Source organism: Myodes glareolus, chromosome 17 (assembly GCF_982192425.1).
Source record: "Myodes glareolus chromosome 17, mMyoGla1.1, whole genome shotgun sequence".
Classification (NCBI taxonomy): domain Eukaryota; kingdom Metazoa; phylum Chordata; class Mammalia; order Rodentia; family Cricetidae; genus Myodes; species Myodes glareolus.
In genome coordinates, this window is record NC_142042.1 from 48,430,015 (window position 1) to 48,442,184 (window position 12,170).

The 12,170-nt window shown below is 46.3% G+C and overlaps 1 protein-coding gene across 4 annotated transcripts in view; it reads right to left on the reverse strand.

The window, feature by feature from the left end:
* Positions 1-12,170, reverse strand: part of Sort1 (sortilin 1) — an 83,195-nt gene that overhangs the window by 32,042 nt on the left and 38,983 nt on the right. For all 4 annotated transcript variants that reach the window (XM_085677827.2, XM_085677825.2, XM_085677826.2 and 1 more), the window contains exons 4-7: positions 7,475-7,577; positions 6,709-6,873; positions 4,913-4,986; positions 1,379-1,428 (exon numbers count right to left, since the gene is read on the reverse strand). In XM_085677827.2, coding sequence (XP_085533953.2) covers positions 1,379-1,428; positions 4,913-4,986; positions 6,709-6,873; positions 7,475-7,577 — 392 coding nt within the window. The remainder of the gene's footprint in view (positions 1-1,378; positions 1,429-4,912; positions 4,987-6,708; positions 6,874-7,474; positions 7,578-12,170) is intronic.

Below are 12,170 nucleotides of genomic sequence, written 5' to 3' on the forward strand. Positions count from 1 at the left end.
TTTTGTCAGAGTGATAGTTTGAAGAAGAATGGCCCCCAGAGGCTCACATATTTGAATGCTTATAGTTCATCAGAGAGTGGCACTACTTGAGAAGGATTAGGAGGTGTGGCCTTGCTGGAGGAAGTGTGTCACGTAGGGGTGGGCTTTGAGGTTTCAGAAGCCTAAGCCAGACCCAGTGTCTCTCTCTTCCTGCTGCTTGTGGATCCAGATGGAGAACTCTCAGCTCCTTCTCCAGCACCATGTCTGCCTGCATGCCACCATGTTCTGTGCCATGATGATAATGGACTAAACCTCTGAAACTGTAAGCCGGCCCTAAATAAATGCTTTCTTTTATAAGAGCTGCTGGGGTCATGGTGTCTCTTCACAGCAACAGAACACTGACTGAGATAAGCAGTGATGAGAAGTAATTATTCCAGAGATTTGGTATCAAAGAGTGCACTTGAGTGACAACCTGACCGTGCGGCTTTCAGTCTAGTTCTGGAATGAGTTCAGACTAGTTCAAGGAATGAGCAAGAGTCTGGAGCTATGGGACAGATGGGCACCAGAATGCTGTAAGTGCGGCTCAGTGGGCCATTCTAGTGGGAGCTCGTGAGGGCCGGAATTCTGAGAGAAATGTAGATGTGAAGGCCAGACTTAAGAGGAAAACAAGATCTCTGTTGGGAACTGGGTTAGAGAACATTCATGTCACACTCCAGGAAAGAATCTGGCTGTAGTCTACCTGTGATTTGAAATGTTGAATGAGACTCAACTGAAAACTAATGGATTAGTTTATCTGGTAGAGATGTCAGCAGTAACATTCAGATTCTGTTATGGTTACTGGTCCCTGACTGTGTAGTCAGGTTTACAGTGAGAATTCAGAGGGCAAGTTGAGAAGGATGTGAAAAATCCTCAGTTTGCTGAAGAAAGGAACGAGAGCAAATTTCAAGTTGCAGGCAAGGCAGGACAGGCGAAGCAGATGTGTCAGTTAGAGAGACTAGCTGTGCCGAGTACGGTGGCGCCCACACTCAGCACCTGGGAAGCGGGAGAGGTGCCGTGAGGGCGAGAGCCCACCCGATTAAACCGGAGCCAACATAACCTCTCTTCCCTTAAGCTGCATTCGTCCGGTATTTGGTCACAACAGCGAGAACAGTAGCACATACGATCGCTAGGATGAACTTTATCATCTGCGTGTATGGTTACACTTTTATTGACCTGGGCATGATGAAGGACTTTAGTTGTATTTTCAAGATTTTAAAAGTAATTAACAGCTTTGAATTTTCTGTAGCTACTGAATTTGCAGGAGCATGGGAAAATCTTTTATTTCTAGCCCACACAACCCAGAATATTCTACCATGAATGGGCAGCCAGGCACTCTTTTCTGGGACTACAGTATACTTACTGCAGGAGCCATTCACATAGGTGGTAAAGAAGATGATGTTGTCTGCTCCCCTACAAAGAGGCAAAGACAGGGATAAGAAATGGAGTAAGGCTACTGGGAGACGGCATTAGGCTAGTCACAAAGGCCCTGGCAGCGGCTGGCATGCTGCTCACTGCGCTTGGTCAGGTTTACAGTGAGCATTCAAGAGGAAAAGTGGGGAAGCTGCTCGGATGGTCCTCTGGTGGAGCTCCCCACAGCCTGCACCCCTTTGTCTCCCACAGCCTCCACCTCACTGTGAGAACTCTTCTGGTCACACTGACGGACTTGCACTCCTTCTCTGCCGCTGGGTGCATACCATTTCCCCCAGCGACATGCTTCTCTCTCTTCACTAAATTATAAACTCACAACTCCCAACACAAGCTTAAAAACTAGTCCTCCTGTGGGGCTCTTGTGGTCACTCTAATTGGAAGTCTTCTTTCCTTTTCTCCTGCAAATTCTAGAGCAGTGGCTTCTCAACAAGGTCTGCCTCGCTGCAGACACCTGAAGTGTCTGATGACAGTTCTGGTTGCCACACCTGAGGTGGGGCGAGGAGGAGGCAGAAGTTACTCCCAGCATCTAGTGGGTACAGATTGGGACCCTTCTAAACACCTCGAAGTGCACAGAACACTACCTCAGGGATGACTCATCCCACCCAATATGTTACTGGTAGTGAAGTCAAGAATCCCTGTCCAAACAGCCATGGAGCTGGCCTGAGGGAAGCCCCATTCTAGAGCACTGTGCCCGACGACACACTGTCTGCCATCTGCCGCTATTTGTCACCTGGCCAGCTGTTTTAATTGTGCGGCGTGTGTCTCATTGCCTCTGCCACGCTGATTGGCTTCTTCGGGTCAGTTGCTGGGTTTTAGGCTTTGTGGTTTCCCATTTGAATTTAGCCCAGTGCTTTTTTTCTGGGGTCCGGTGGGGGTTTGAGACAGGGTTTCTCTGTAGCTTTGGTGCCTGTCCTGGAACTCGCTCTGTAGACCAGGGTGGCCTCAAACTCACAGAGATCTGCCTGACTCTGCCTCCCAAGTGCTGGGATTAAAGGCCTGAGCCACCACTACCCCAATTTAGTTAGCTTGGTGATTTTTATGAGCTAAACAATTTAGTTTTTTTCATCAGACAGACAACTAAGTCAGAAGTTGAATTATCTAAATGAAATTTGGAAAGGCGGTTTGCGGGGAAGGAGATCCTGACAGCACTTATAGGTTGCCATCAGCAGAAGGTCCCTGGTGTAAGCATGCTTTTTAGAATTTCAGGCTGGACATTCCTAGAGATCAACGGCCTAAAGGTGAGTTACCAGCATCAGTAGCCTAGCTACCCTGAGTTAAGAGTTAAGCAATTAAATATCGTACAAAAGTAAAATATCAGAACTGGAGGGATTGCTCAGCAGTTAAGAGCATTTGTTGCTCTTGCAGAGGACCTGAGTTCAATTCCCAGCACCCACATGATGGTTCACAACTATCTAGAACTTCTGGACCAGAGGGTCTGATGTCCCTTCTGACTCCCATAGGTACCTCAAGCATGTGGTACACATATATACACATAAGCAAAACTCATTAGAAAAAAAAATTAGAGTTGGAGAGATGGCTCAGTGGTTAGGAGCGCTGACTGCTCTTCCAGAGGTCCTGAGTTCAATTCCCAGCAACCATGTGGTGGTTCACTACCATCTATAATGAGAACTGGTGCCCTTGACTGGCCTTCAGGCAGGATATTAAATAAATAAATAAATAAATAAATAAATCTTTTTAAAAATTAAATGTAAAAAAACTTGTGTAAAACTGGGTGTAGTGGCGCATACCTTTGATCCCAACACCCAGGAGGTAGAGGCAAGCAGATCTCTGTGAGTTTGAGACCAGACTGGTTTACATAGCATGTTTTAAAACAGCCAGGGCTACATAAAGAGACCCTGTCTCAAAGCAAAACACCACATATACATAATAAAGAAACCTTGCATAGGCAATAAAATATCATTCAAAAATAGCTTTTTATTATAAAGATGAATTTCAATGGCAAAGATTACCACACCTTAAAATGATATAAATATTTTAGTTCTGTTCAAAGTGACTTGTTAATGTAGCCAGCATACCAATGACTTTCTTGCTGTCAAGTCCCATCCAGTGCCAACACCACAGACTAAAACATGAAATCAGGTGCGGCATGGGCACAGCAGCTCTCCAAACTCCTCCTCTAGTGAATGCCTCTGGGAAAGGCCCACCTCACTTAAGTAGCATAGCCAGTATTTTAACTGTTCTGGGTAGATATATTTCAAATATGTATGATTTATTTCTTCTGGTTCCCTAAGTAGAACACATAAAACCCTTGGGATTTGGGGTCGTTGCCATGAACATTAATCACATCAAGCCATAATACAGTGTTCTCCCAGAAGTTGCTGAAGTGGATGTCCTTCCTTGATCTAGCACAGTAATTTTGTCCCGAGTGCTGCCTGTTTTCTCATGGCTCTGCTGCCGGCTCAGCTTTCAGGTGTAATTCCAACATTGCCGCGTGCTCGCGTGCTTGCTGCTGGCTGCTAGCAGCCCCGCAGCTCATCTCTGGCAGCGATCTGCCGTTAACGGGGAAACCAGATTACCAGATTTGTTGAAATGAGTCAGTGGAAAAGAAGAGCCTTAGAACACGGAACTGAGCTGCAGAATGTGGGAGGTCTGGGGCTGCCGACTCAATGCTTGCTTCACCACCCTCCATAGTCTGCAAAGAGGCCTCCTTTCGCCAAGGGGAACCTGACACCCAGAGAGGGTAAAGCCACTGACTAGAAACAGAGCTGGGCTGGAACAAAGCAACTTTGCTCCCAAGTCAGAGCTGCCTCTGGTACGCGGTACACGGTCTTTGGGCAGGCACAGAGGGTAGGGGCACACTGCCAGCGGAAGGAAGTGTTTTCTTGCTGCAAATGGTGGCACTTGCGCAGCCTGGAAGCCCTTTCGGCTCTTCCTGCGTTCACACTATGTCTTATGCAACTGAAATGGAGTGCTAGACGAGGAAGTGTAAGCCCGGCTATAGAGACGTACCTAAGACCCCGCATTAAAGCCCCATTTTATGTCCCAACTGATGTCACCAGCTTCGGAGAAAAAACTCTTTGTAGGCAGCAGTCACATGACTTATAACAGTCACTGAGACAAAAATCCTTTGCCAACACAAATAGAAGCTACTCCAGGGTCAGGTCTGTGTCCCGGGCCTCTTCCTATCCCCTATGGAGCTCCTCCAGGGTCAGTCTATGTCCCGGCCCTCTTCCTATCCCCTATGGAGCTCCTCCAGGGTCAGGTCTGTGTCCCGGGCCTCTTCCTATCCCCTATGGAGCTCCTCCGGGGTCAGGTCTGTGTCCCGGGCCTCTTCCTATCCCCTATGGAGCTCCTCCAGGGTCAGGTCTGTGTCCCGCCCTCTTCCTATCCCCTGTGGGACCCTGCAGAGCACTTGGCACAGAGCAAGTGCTTGCTATTTATTCATGTGACTTCTGGCAGCACTCAGGTTTAGGGCTCTGCACAGATGGAGTCTTGTGTTACTCACCATTTGGCCAAACATACTGCTTTGTGGATTTCTTCCCATTTTTCCCCAAAATTCTTGGACACCCACAGGCCATTCTGAAAGATTATAAATGACTTATCAAAATTCCAGCTTTATTCTGTGCAGCTGTTTATTTGACCTTTCATGATTCACTTCCAACCAGTCAGTCCCATAGACAGACATACTGGAGCTGTCTGAGCAAAACACACACACACTCACTCATGTGTGCATGCACACATACACATGCACACACACATGCACAGATGCACACACACACACACACACACACACACACTCATATTATTTAGACTCTCGGTCTTGGAAATGAGAACAACAAATTCATCTAAAGTATCCCGTATGCCAGACCGCGTACCAGACACTGCCTTCCTGCCTCTCGAGCACCTCACAGTTTAACAAAGGACACAAGAGAGCTCACTACCATATGGAGTTATGGATGTGGTCCAGTGTAGAAGAGAGTGGAGGCACAGCGCACAGTGACAGCTGACTGACTAACGGTGGGCGGTACGATCAGAAGGAGGCAGGGGACGCGAGTGCAGAAAGACAAATGAAGACTAGTAAAGGCAGGAAGGGGACAAACATGGAGGAACATGAAGGTCAAAGGACATCAGTGGTGCAAAACTCGAAGGTGAGAAGACGAGGAGAGGTGAGGTGCACTCAGGGGAGGCTGAGGAGCCCAGCTTTTTATGAGAGCTCTCAGCAGGAAAGTCACTGGGAGGGGAACGACAGCATCACCTTTTAGGTCACAACCATAGATGAGAATGTGGAAAATGGATTTCAGAGCATCCCAGCTAGAGGTAGGATATGACGTGAGTGCCATTTAGTTCAGTAAGAGCTAGAGGCCTTCAACCATGGCCCTGAGGAACGGGATCAGTCAGAAATGAAGCCGGAATAGAACTGACTTTTCCAATAGTTCAGTGTGTGTGTGTGGTGAGGGGGATGTGGGATACACTGTATCATTAACTACTATAAATACTGTAGGAACACGCCTGAGAGAGAAGCAGAGAAGCTCAGCTGGGGCTGGGCTGGAGCTGCCTGTGGGACACACACCTGGAGAAACCTGGGGTCAGCAGGACAGGAACCTGCTGGCCTCTGGGGAAGCCAGAGCAGGAGGTGAGGATGTGAGAGTCTTTACGTTCTGAGCAGAAAACAGCGGAAGTGGTTGCTTAGTGCAAAATGAACAGAAGGCAGTTAGGGAGTTTAAGAAAGAGACCACCAAGAAAGTTCATCTAGAAAGGTAGAGCCAAAGAGTATGGGGTCATGGAGCCGAGCAAACGGAGGTCCTGGGATGTGTGATTGGCCGTTGCTTTGAAATGCAGCAGTTAAGAACAAGATGTCTGTCAGTGTCAGGAGCCCACTGAGCAGCCTCAGTGGGGGTGGGACAGAAATACCCTGGCTCAGCAGAAACAAACTGGGGCCCATCTGGGCGGAATCAGTCTTCAGTGCTATTCTCCCCAACTTCCTCTCCTTTGTAACAGTAACACTCTTAGGAGGGTCATTGTGCCCTTTGCAGTTCAAGAATGGTGACTGCAGATGGTTCTCTCCTTCACCATTCCAGCAGCAACAGAATTCACGCATTAAAATAGCATACACTGGCAACACTACATCATACGTACCTGGAACAGAGGGTCTGCAGACGTCATCCCCAGACGGGAGGAGTGTAAAAACACACATTTCATCATGAGGAGACTTAAGGAAAAAGTCTAATGGAACACGCTGTCCTTTAAAGCCGGGGTATTCTGGTGCTGCAGACCAGGAAAGGCAAGCTCGGCTGGACTCACCTCAGTGCTGAGGGCGAGCAGGTAGTCAGAGTTCTGAGGGCTGTACATCATCTGAGTCAGAGGATGAAAGGGCAGGTCTGTCTGCACAAAGTTCTTGGCGAAGTCTGAGGACCTGAACACTCGGCCTCCTCGGCTTCCCCCGGATACCTCTGCTGTTAGTATCACCTGGCCGGGAGAGGGGAGGTCAGGGTTAGGAGGAAAACAGTGAGAGCAGGGGCGTGTATGTGTCTGTTTGTCTGTCTCCAAGTTCTAGTCTTAAAAGATACCCTGAATTGAGCCAATGTATCATACCTGTCCTTCCTTCCTTCCTTCCTTCCTTCCTTCCTTCCTTCCTTCCTTCCTTCTTTCTTTTCTTTTTTCTTTTCCTTCCTTCCTTCCTTCCTTCCTTCCTTCCTTCCTTCCTTCCTTTTTTTCTCCAGTTAGTTTTAAGATGGAGTTTCCCCAAAGACTACAATGTTGTCAAAAGGAACAACTACCACATAAGTATGAAGGGTTTTGGTGCATTTTGGATGTGAACCAGAAAAAAAAAATCTGCACTAAGCCCCATTGGTTTGTGATCAGTGTGGTAGTTTGAATGTTACTGGCCCCCATAAGCTCATAGGGAGTGGCAATGTGAGGAGGTGCGGTTTTGTTGGACTAGGTATGGCCTTCTTGGAGGCGGTGTGTCACTGCAGGGGCAGGCTCAGTGTGACACTCAGGCCGGTATGACACTGACAGCTCCAGACGGCATGCGGTACCCACTTCACATGGCAGGAATGAGTCTCACCTTTCCGGAGTTCTCAGGACCAATCGCCATGCCAAATTCAGTCCGAATGAAGGTGTTATTGATGAGGTTTGTAATATCCTTAAAGTTCTTTCCATAATCCTCACTGGAAGGGAGGAAACGGGAAAAAGAAGGATATTTAGAGTGTGGTGTAGCAAGCCTGCTAGACTTCTTGGCCTTTATTTCCCTTTCGTGACTTTCTCAGTCAGGGTGGAATTAGTCTGAAGGACACGATGCTTTCCTTGCCAGTGACAGGTTCCAGAATGGGGGAGTGACCTAATGTAGAGCCAAAAAGAGAAAAAGGCCTTCCCAGGAGATTCTCTAGGAAACACATTACAGATAAGAGACTTATTAAAACTGGTTGGCCTTCTTCCAGACCAGTGGTTCTCAAATGGGGTGGATTTGTTCTCCACTCTGAGGGATGTCTGAGGACAGCTTTGATTGTCTCAGTCCAGATACTCTTTAGGTTGCCGAACACACCGCAATGCACAGGGTAGTCCCACAATAGGATGTTATCTCGCCCCAAATGTTAAAGCATCAATGCTGAGAAACACCACAATGGTATGCGAATGCAAAATTAATTAATTAATTAATTAAGAAGTTTTTCGCAATGAAAAGGCAACTGAGGTAACTCTAGAATCCCAGAAAAGCAGAGCATACAACACAGGACGTTTCCCTGTATCTAGTTATGTGAATCAACAATTTCCTTGTTAGTCAAGCTAGTTTGAACTGGGTCTCTGCTAAACTGCAGCTGAAGGGCTCCTAACTAACCTGTAAGTCCACATTACTATGGTAAAGCCGGTGATTAAGTGCTCGTGGTTCTGATGTTTTCCTGTGAGAGGTTAGCATCCCTAACTCAGGCATAAGCTACTAACTCACGTAGCCTGAAAACTACAGCTAGGGAAAGCAACCAACCAGCCCCAACTTTTGGTTTTGCAGTTTTCCCCAAAATTCCACTCCAATAAAGCTTCTGGGAAGCTGGAATTCATGTGTAGCCTTTTGAGAAGAGAATCAGTAGCCGTCTGATGATAGGCCTAATACTATGGACAACTCCCTGAAAATGACACAGAACACTCAAACTTAATCCTGATGCAATTTACAGGGACTGGACCTGATGCGGGAGCTGGGCTTTCAGCCTCTGTCGGAGAAGCTTGATAATGAAGTAGGCTGAGAAGAGACTGGATGCTCAGCCCTTACTGGGGCATCTGCATCAACTCCCCACCCTCTGTCAATGCTTGCTCAAGGAATCACAGAAAAAACAGAAGGAAGGGAAAAGCTGGAAGATGGGGAAGAATGCTGGGAAATGCTGGCTGTGACACGGTGGTCATGGCTACCAGCACAAGATCAAGCTAGCCGAAACTCCTATACAGATGGGGAAGAGGCTCTCCGGGCCCCACCTGCCCTGCACTGAGGAGCTACAGGCAGTAGATAGCTACAGGGGAAGGGAGAAGTAGGCTTTTTTGTTGGTATGAAGAGTGGTAAATTTCTGAATATTCTGGTCGATGAGCTCACATTCATGCACATACAGGCAGCAATCATTGGCCTTCTGACTTATTAAAAAAAAAAAGAAAAGAAAAAGGGGGTTAAAAGCTTGTAGGGGTGGCATTGGGAGGGATATGGAAAGGCTAGAGGGATTAAATGAGGGGTTATATGATCTTTATCAAAGAATAATATGTATATATAAAATTCTGATTATCTATTGTGAACACACTGCAAGCCAGTTTCCCAGAACCGGAGGAAATCTGCGTAGTGTTTACATTTATTACTTAATAAGATACTATAACTTTTGGGAGAAACTTCAGTAAATAATCAAACTGAGGAGTATGAGAGAGGCAAAGTGCTGAGGAGACCACTGTGTGACCCCTGTGTCTCACAGCAGCTGTGCAAGGGGAGGCAATTTATCAAAAGTCAAGTAGCTACTTAAAGACTAACTTGAAACCACAGTCCAGTCCTCTGAGTCTTAGCCCCAAACTAGAGACAACTTTTATTATTTGCGAGGAGCCTTTTCTTCTTACAACCTGGGAGTCATTTCTCTTGTCAGCCTCCACTTGGCAGTAGAAGCCAGAGGCACAGGGACATGCCTATGCCTGCTTGAGCATTCTCCAAGGATGACAAAGAACACCACATCTTGGCATTACTAGAGCGATTCCTCTACATCCCACCCCTGACACCCTGATGTGTGCGCGCACACACACACTTCCGAGATAAATAAGACAGAGAGTGAGGATTATCCAGCAGTCTCCTTTTCTGCCCTATCTCTGACTTTGGAGCACAGGATCTTTCTTGTCTTCCAGGCAGCCAGCAGGAGACGTGCACAGCAGTGCACAGCTCTACAGGGTGCACAACACCAATAGCTCAGGCAACTGTCCAAGAGGCTGTGGCGGCTTGATTATCCCTGGTTTACAAATCTTCCTTCATAGCATCCCCAGGGAACCTTCACAAACCTGTTGGCACAGCTGCTTGCTTTTTAAGAACTTGGTAACAATAAACACATCCCTGCCCTCCAGAAAAAGAAGGCCACATGGGTGAAACAAACAAACAAAAAAAATCCCTGGCAACCTCCACTACCTTCAGCTGCTAAGCAAGTGGAGAGAATGGGCAGAGCTAACCACTGGGAGTTCATGGGTTTCTGATGCTGTACTTTATGCTCCAGCATGAACTGGAAAGCAATAAAACATCCTGAAAAAGAAATCTATCTCTCAAACTCCATATGACAATATAATTATAAAGAGTAATCAAATGATTGCTAACCATGGAAACCCTGTAAAAAATCATCTGCTTTAGAAATAAGTCTTAATAACAATTCCAGTCACATCTTCTGGTTACCCAGAATAAGTGATCGTTTTCGTCTATGTCTGTGGTGTGAACATGGGCATGAACGGTTTCAGCTCAAGATGTCACCAAGCACAAATGTATAGAACAGAACTTGTTTAAGTCACTTGGCTATGGTAAAGGAATACCATATTCTGGAGGCCCAGAAGCCCAAAATCAGGGCACCGAGAGATTCCGTGTTTGCTGAGGTCCAAGTCCTACATCTTTTATTTATTTATTTTTTTTAACTGAGGACTCGCCATGTAGCCAGGTTTGAACTCACTGTGTAACATAGCCTTCTGCCTCAGTACCAAGCACCTACATGACAGGTACATGCCATCACACTTAGCTCTAACCCACCCTCTTATCATTGGGCTGAAAGTACCTACATGACAGGTACATGCCATCACACTTAGCTCTAACCCACCCTCTTATCATTGGGCTGAAAGGTTAAGCAGATCTCTGAGGTTTCTTTTAAACGACACTATCAGTAAGGGCCTTGCTCTCATGTCCTAATCACCTACCTACCTAAGGTCCCTCCTCATATAGTTCAGGAACTCTTGCTTAAGGAATGGGGGCTGCTCAGTGGGTTGAATCTTCTCATATCAATTAACCATCAGGAATATCCCCCACGAGCATGCCAAGGGCAAACCTGATCTAGACAACCGTGGGGGAGAGGGGTTTCGAGACAGGGTTTCTCTGTGAAGCTTAGGATCCTGTCAGGAACTCGCTTTGTTGGCCAGGCTAGCCTAGAACTCATAAAGATCTGCCTCCCCCAAGTGCTGGGATTAAAGGTGAGCACCACCATGCCAGGGCTATAGACAACTCTTTGAGGCTTTCTTCTTGCAGGGTACGCCTTTATTCTAGCGCTCAGAAGGCAGAGGCAGGCAAATTTCTGCAAGTTCGAAGCCAGCCTGGTCTACATAGCAAGTTCTAGGCCAGCCAGAGCTACATAGTGAGACCTCTCTCAAAATGAGTAAATAAATAGGTTTTATTCTCAGGTGATCCTATTATGCCAGGTTGACAATTTAAAATGACCACAAACATCTCAATCAGACATCATAAGACACAAGGTACAGAGCATCCTGCAGCACATAAGAAGGGATAAGTCAAATAAAAACTACTACCACAGAAGCTTCCTAAAATATATAGGCTACCCAAAGTTACAAGCCCTTGCTATTTCTCTTGATGACCCTCCAAAACGTTACAGCAAGATCCCATTGCTAAAGTACCACATGCTCGAGTCATGAAGCATGGAGAGATCCAGCTGGTCTTCATCTGGAAGCTTCACCTCTACAAGGTAGCTTTTTTATATTTTTTTATTGAACTGTACATTTTTTCTACTCCCTTTCCTTCCTCTCCCCTCCCCTTCAACCCTCTCTCATGGTCCCCATGTTCTCAATTTACTCAGATCTTGTCTTTTTCTACTTGCCATGCAGATTAGATCTATGTATGTCTCTCTTAGTGTCCTCATTGTTGTCTATGTTCTCTGAGATTGTGATTTGTAGGTTGGTTTTCTTTGCTTTATGTTTAAAAACTACTTATGAGTGAGTACATATGTTAATTGTCCTTCTGGGTCTGGATTACCTCACTCAATACGTTTTCTAGTTCCATCCATTTGCCTGCAAACTTCAAGATGTCATTATTTTTTTCTGCTGTGTAGTATTCCATTGTGTAAATGTACCACATTTTCCTTATCCATTCTTCAGGCAAGGGGCACTTAGGTTGTTTCCAGATTCTGGCTATGACAAACAATGCTGCTATGAACATAGTTGAGTACATGTCCTTGTGGTACGATTAAGCATCATTTGGATATATACCCAAAAGTGGTATTGCTGGGTCCTGAGGAAGGTTGTTTCCTAATTTTCTGAGAAATCACCACACTGAT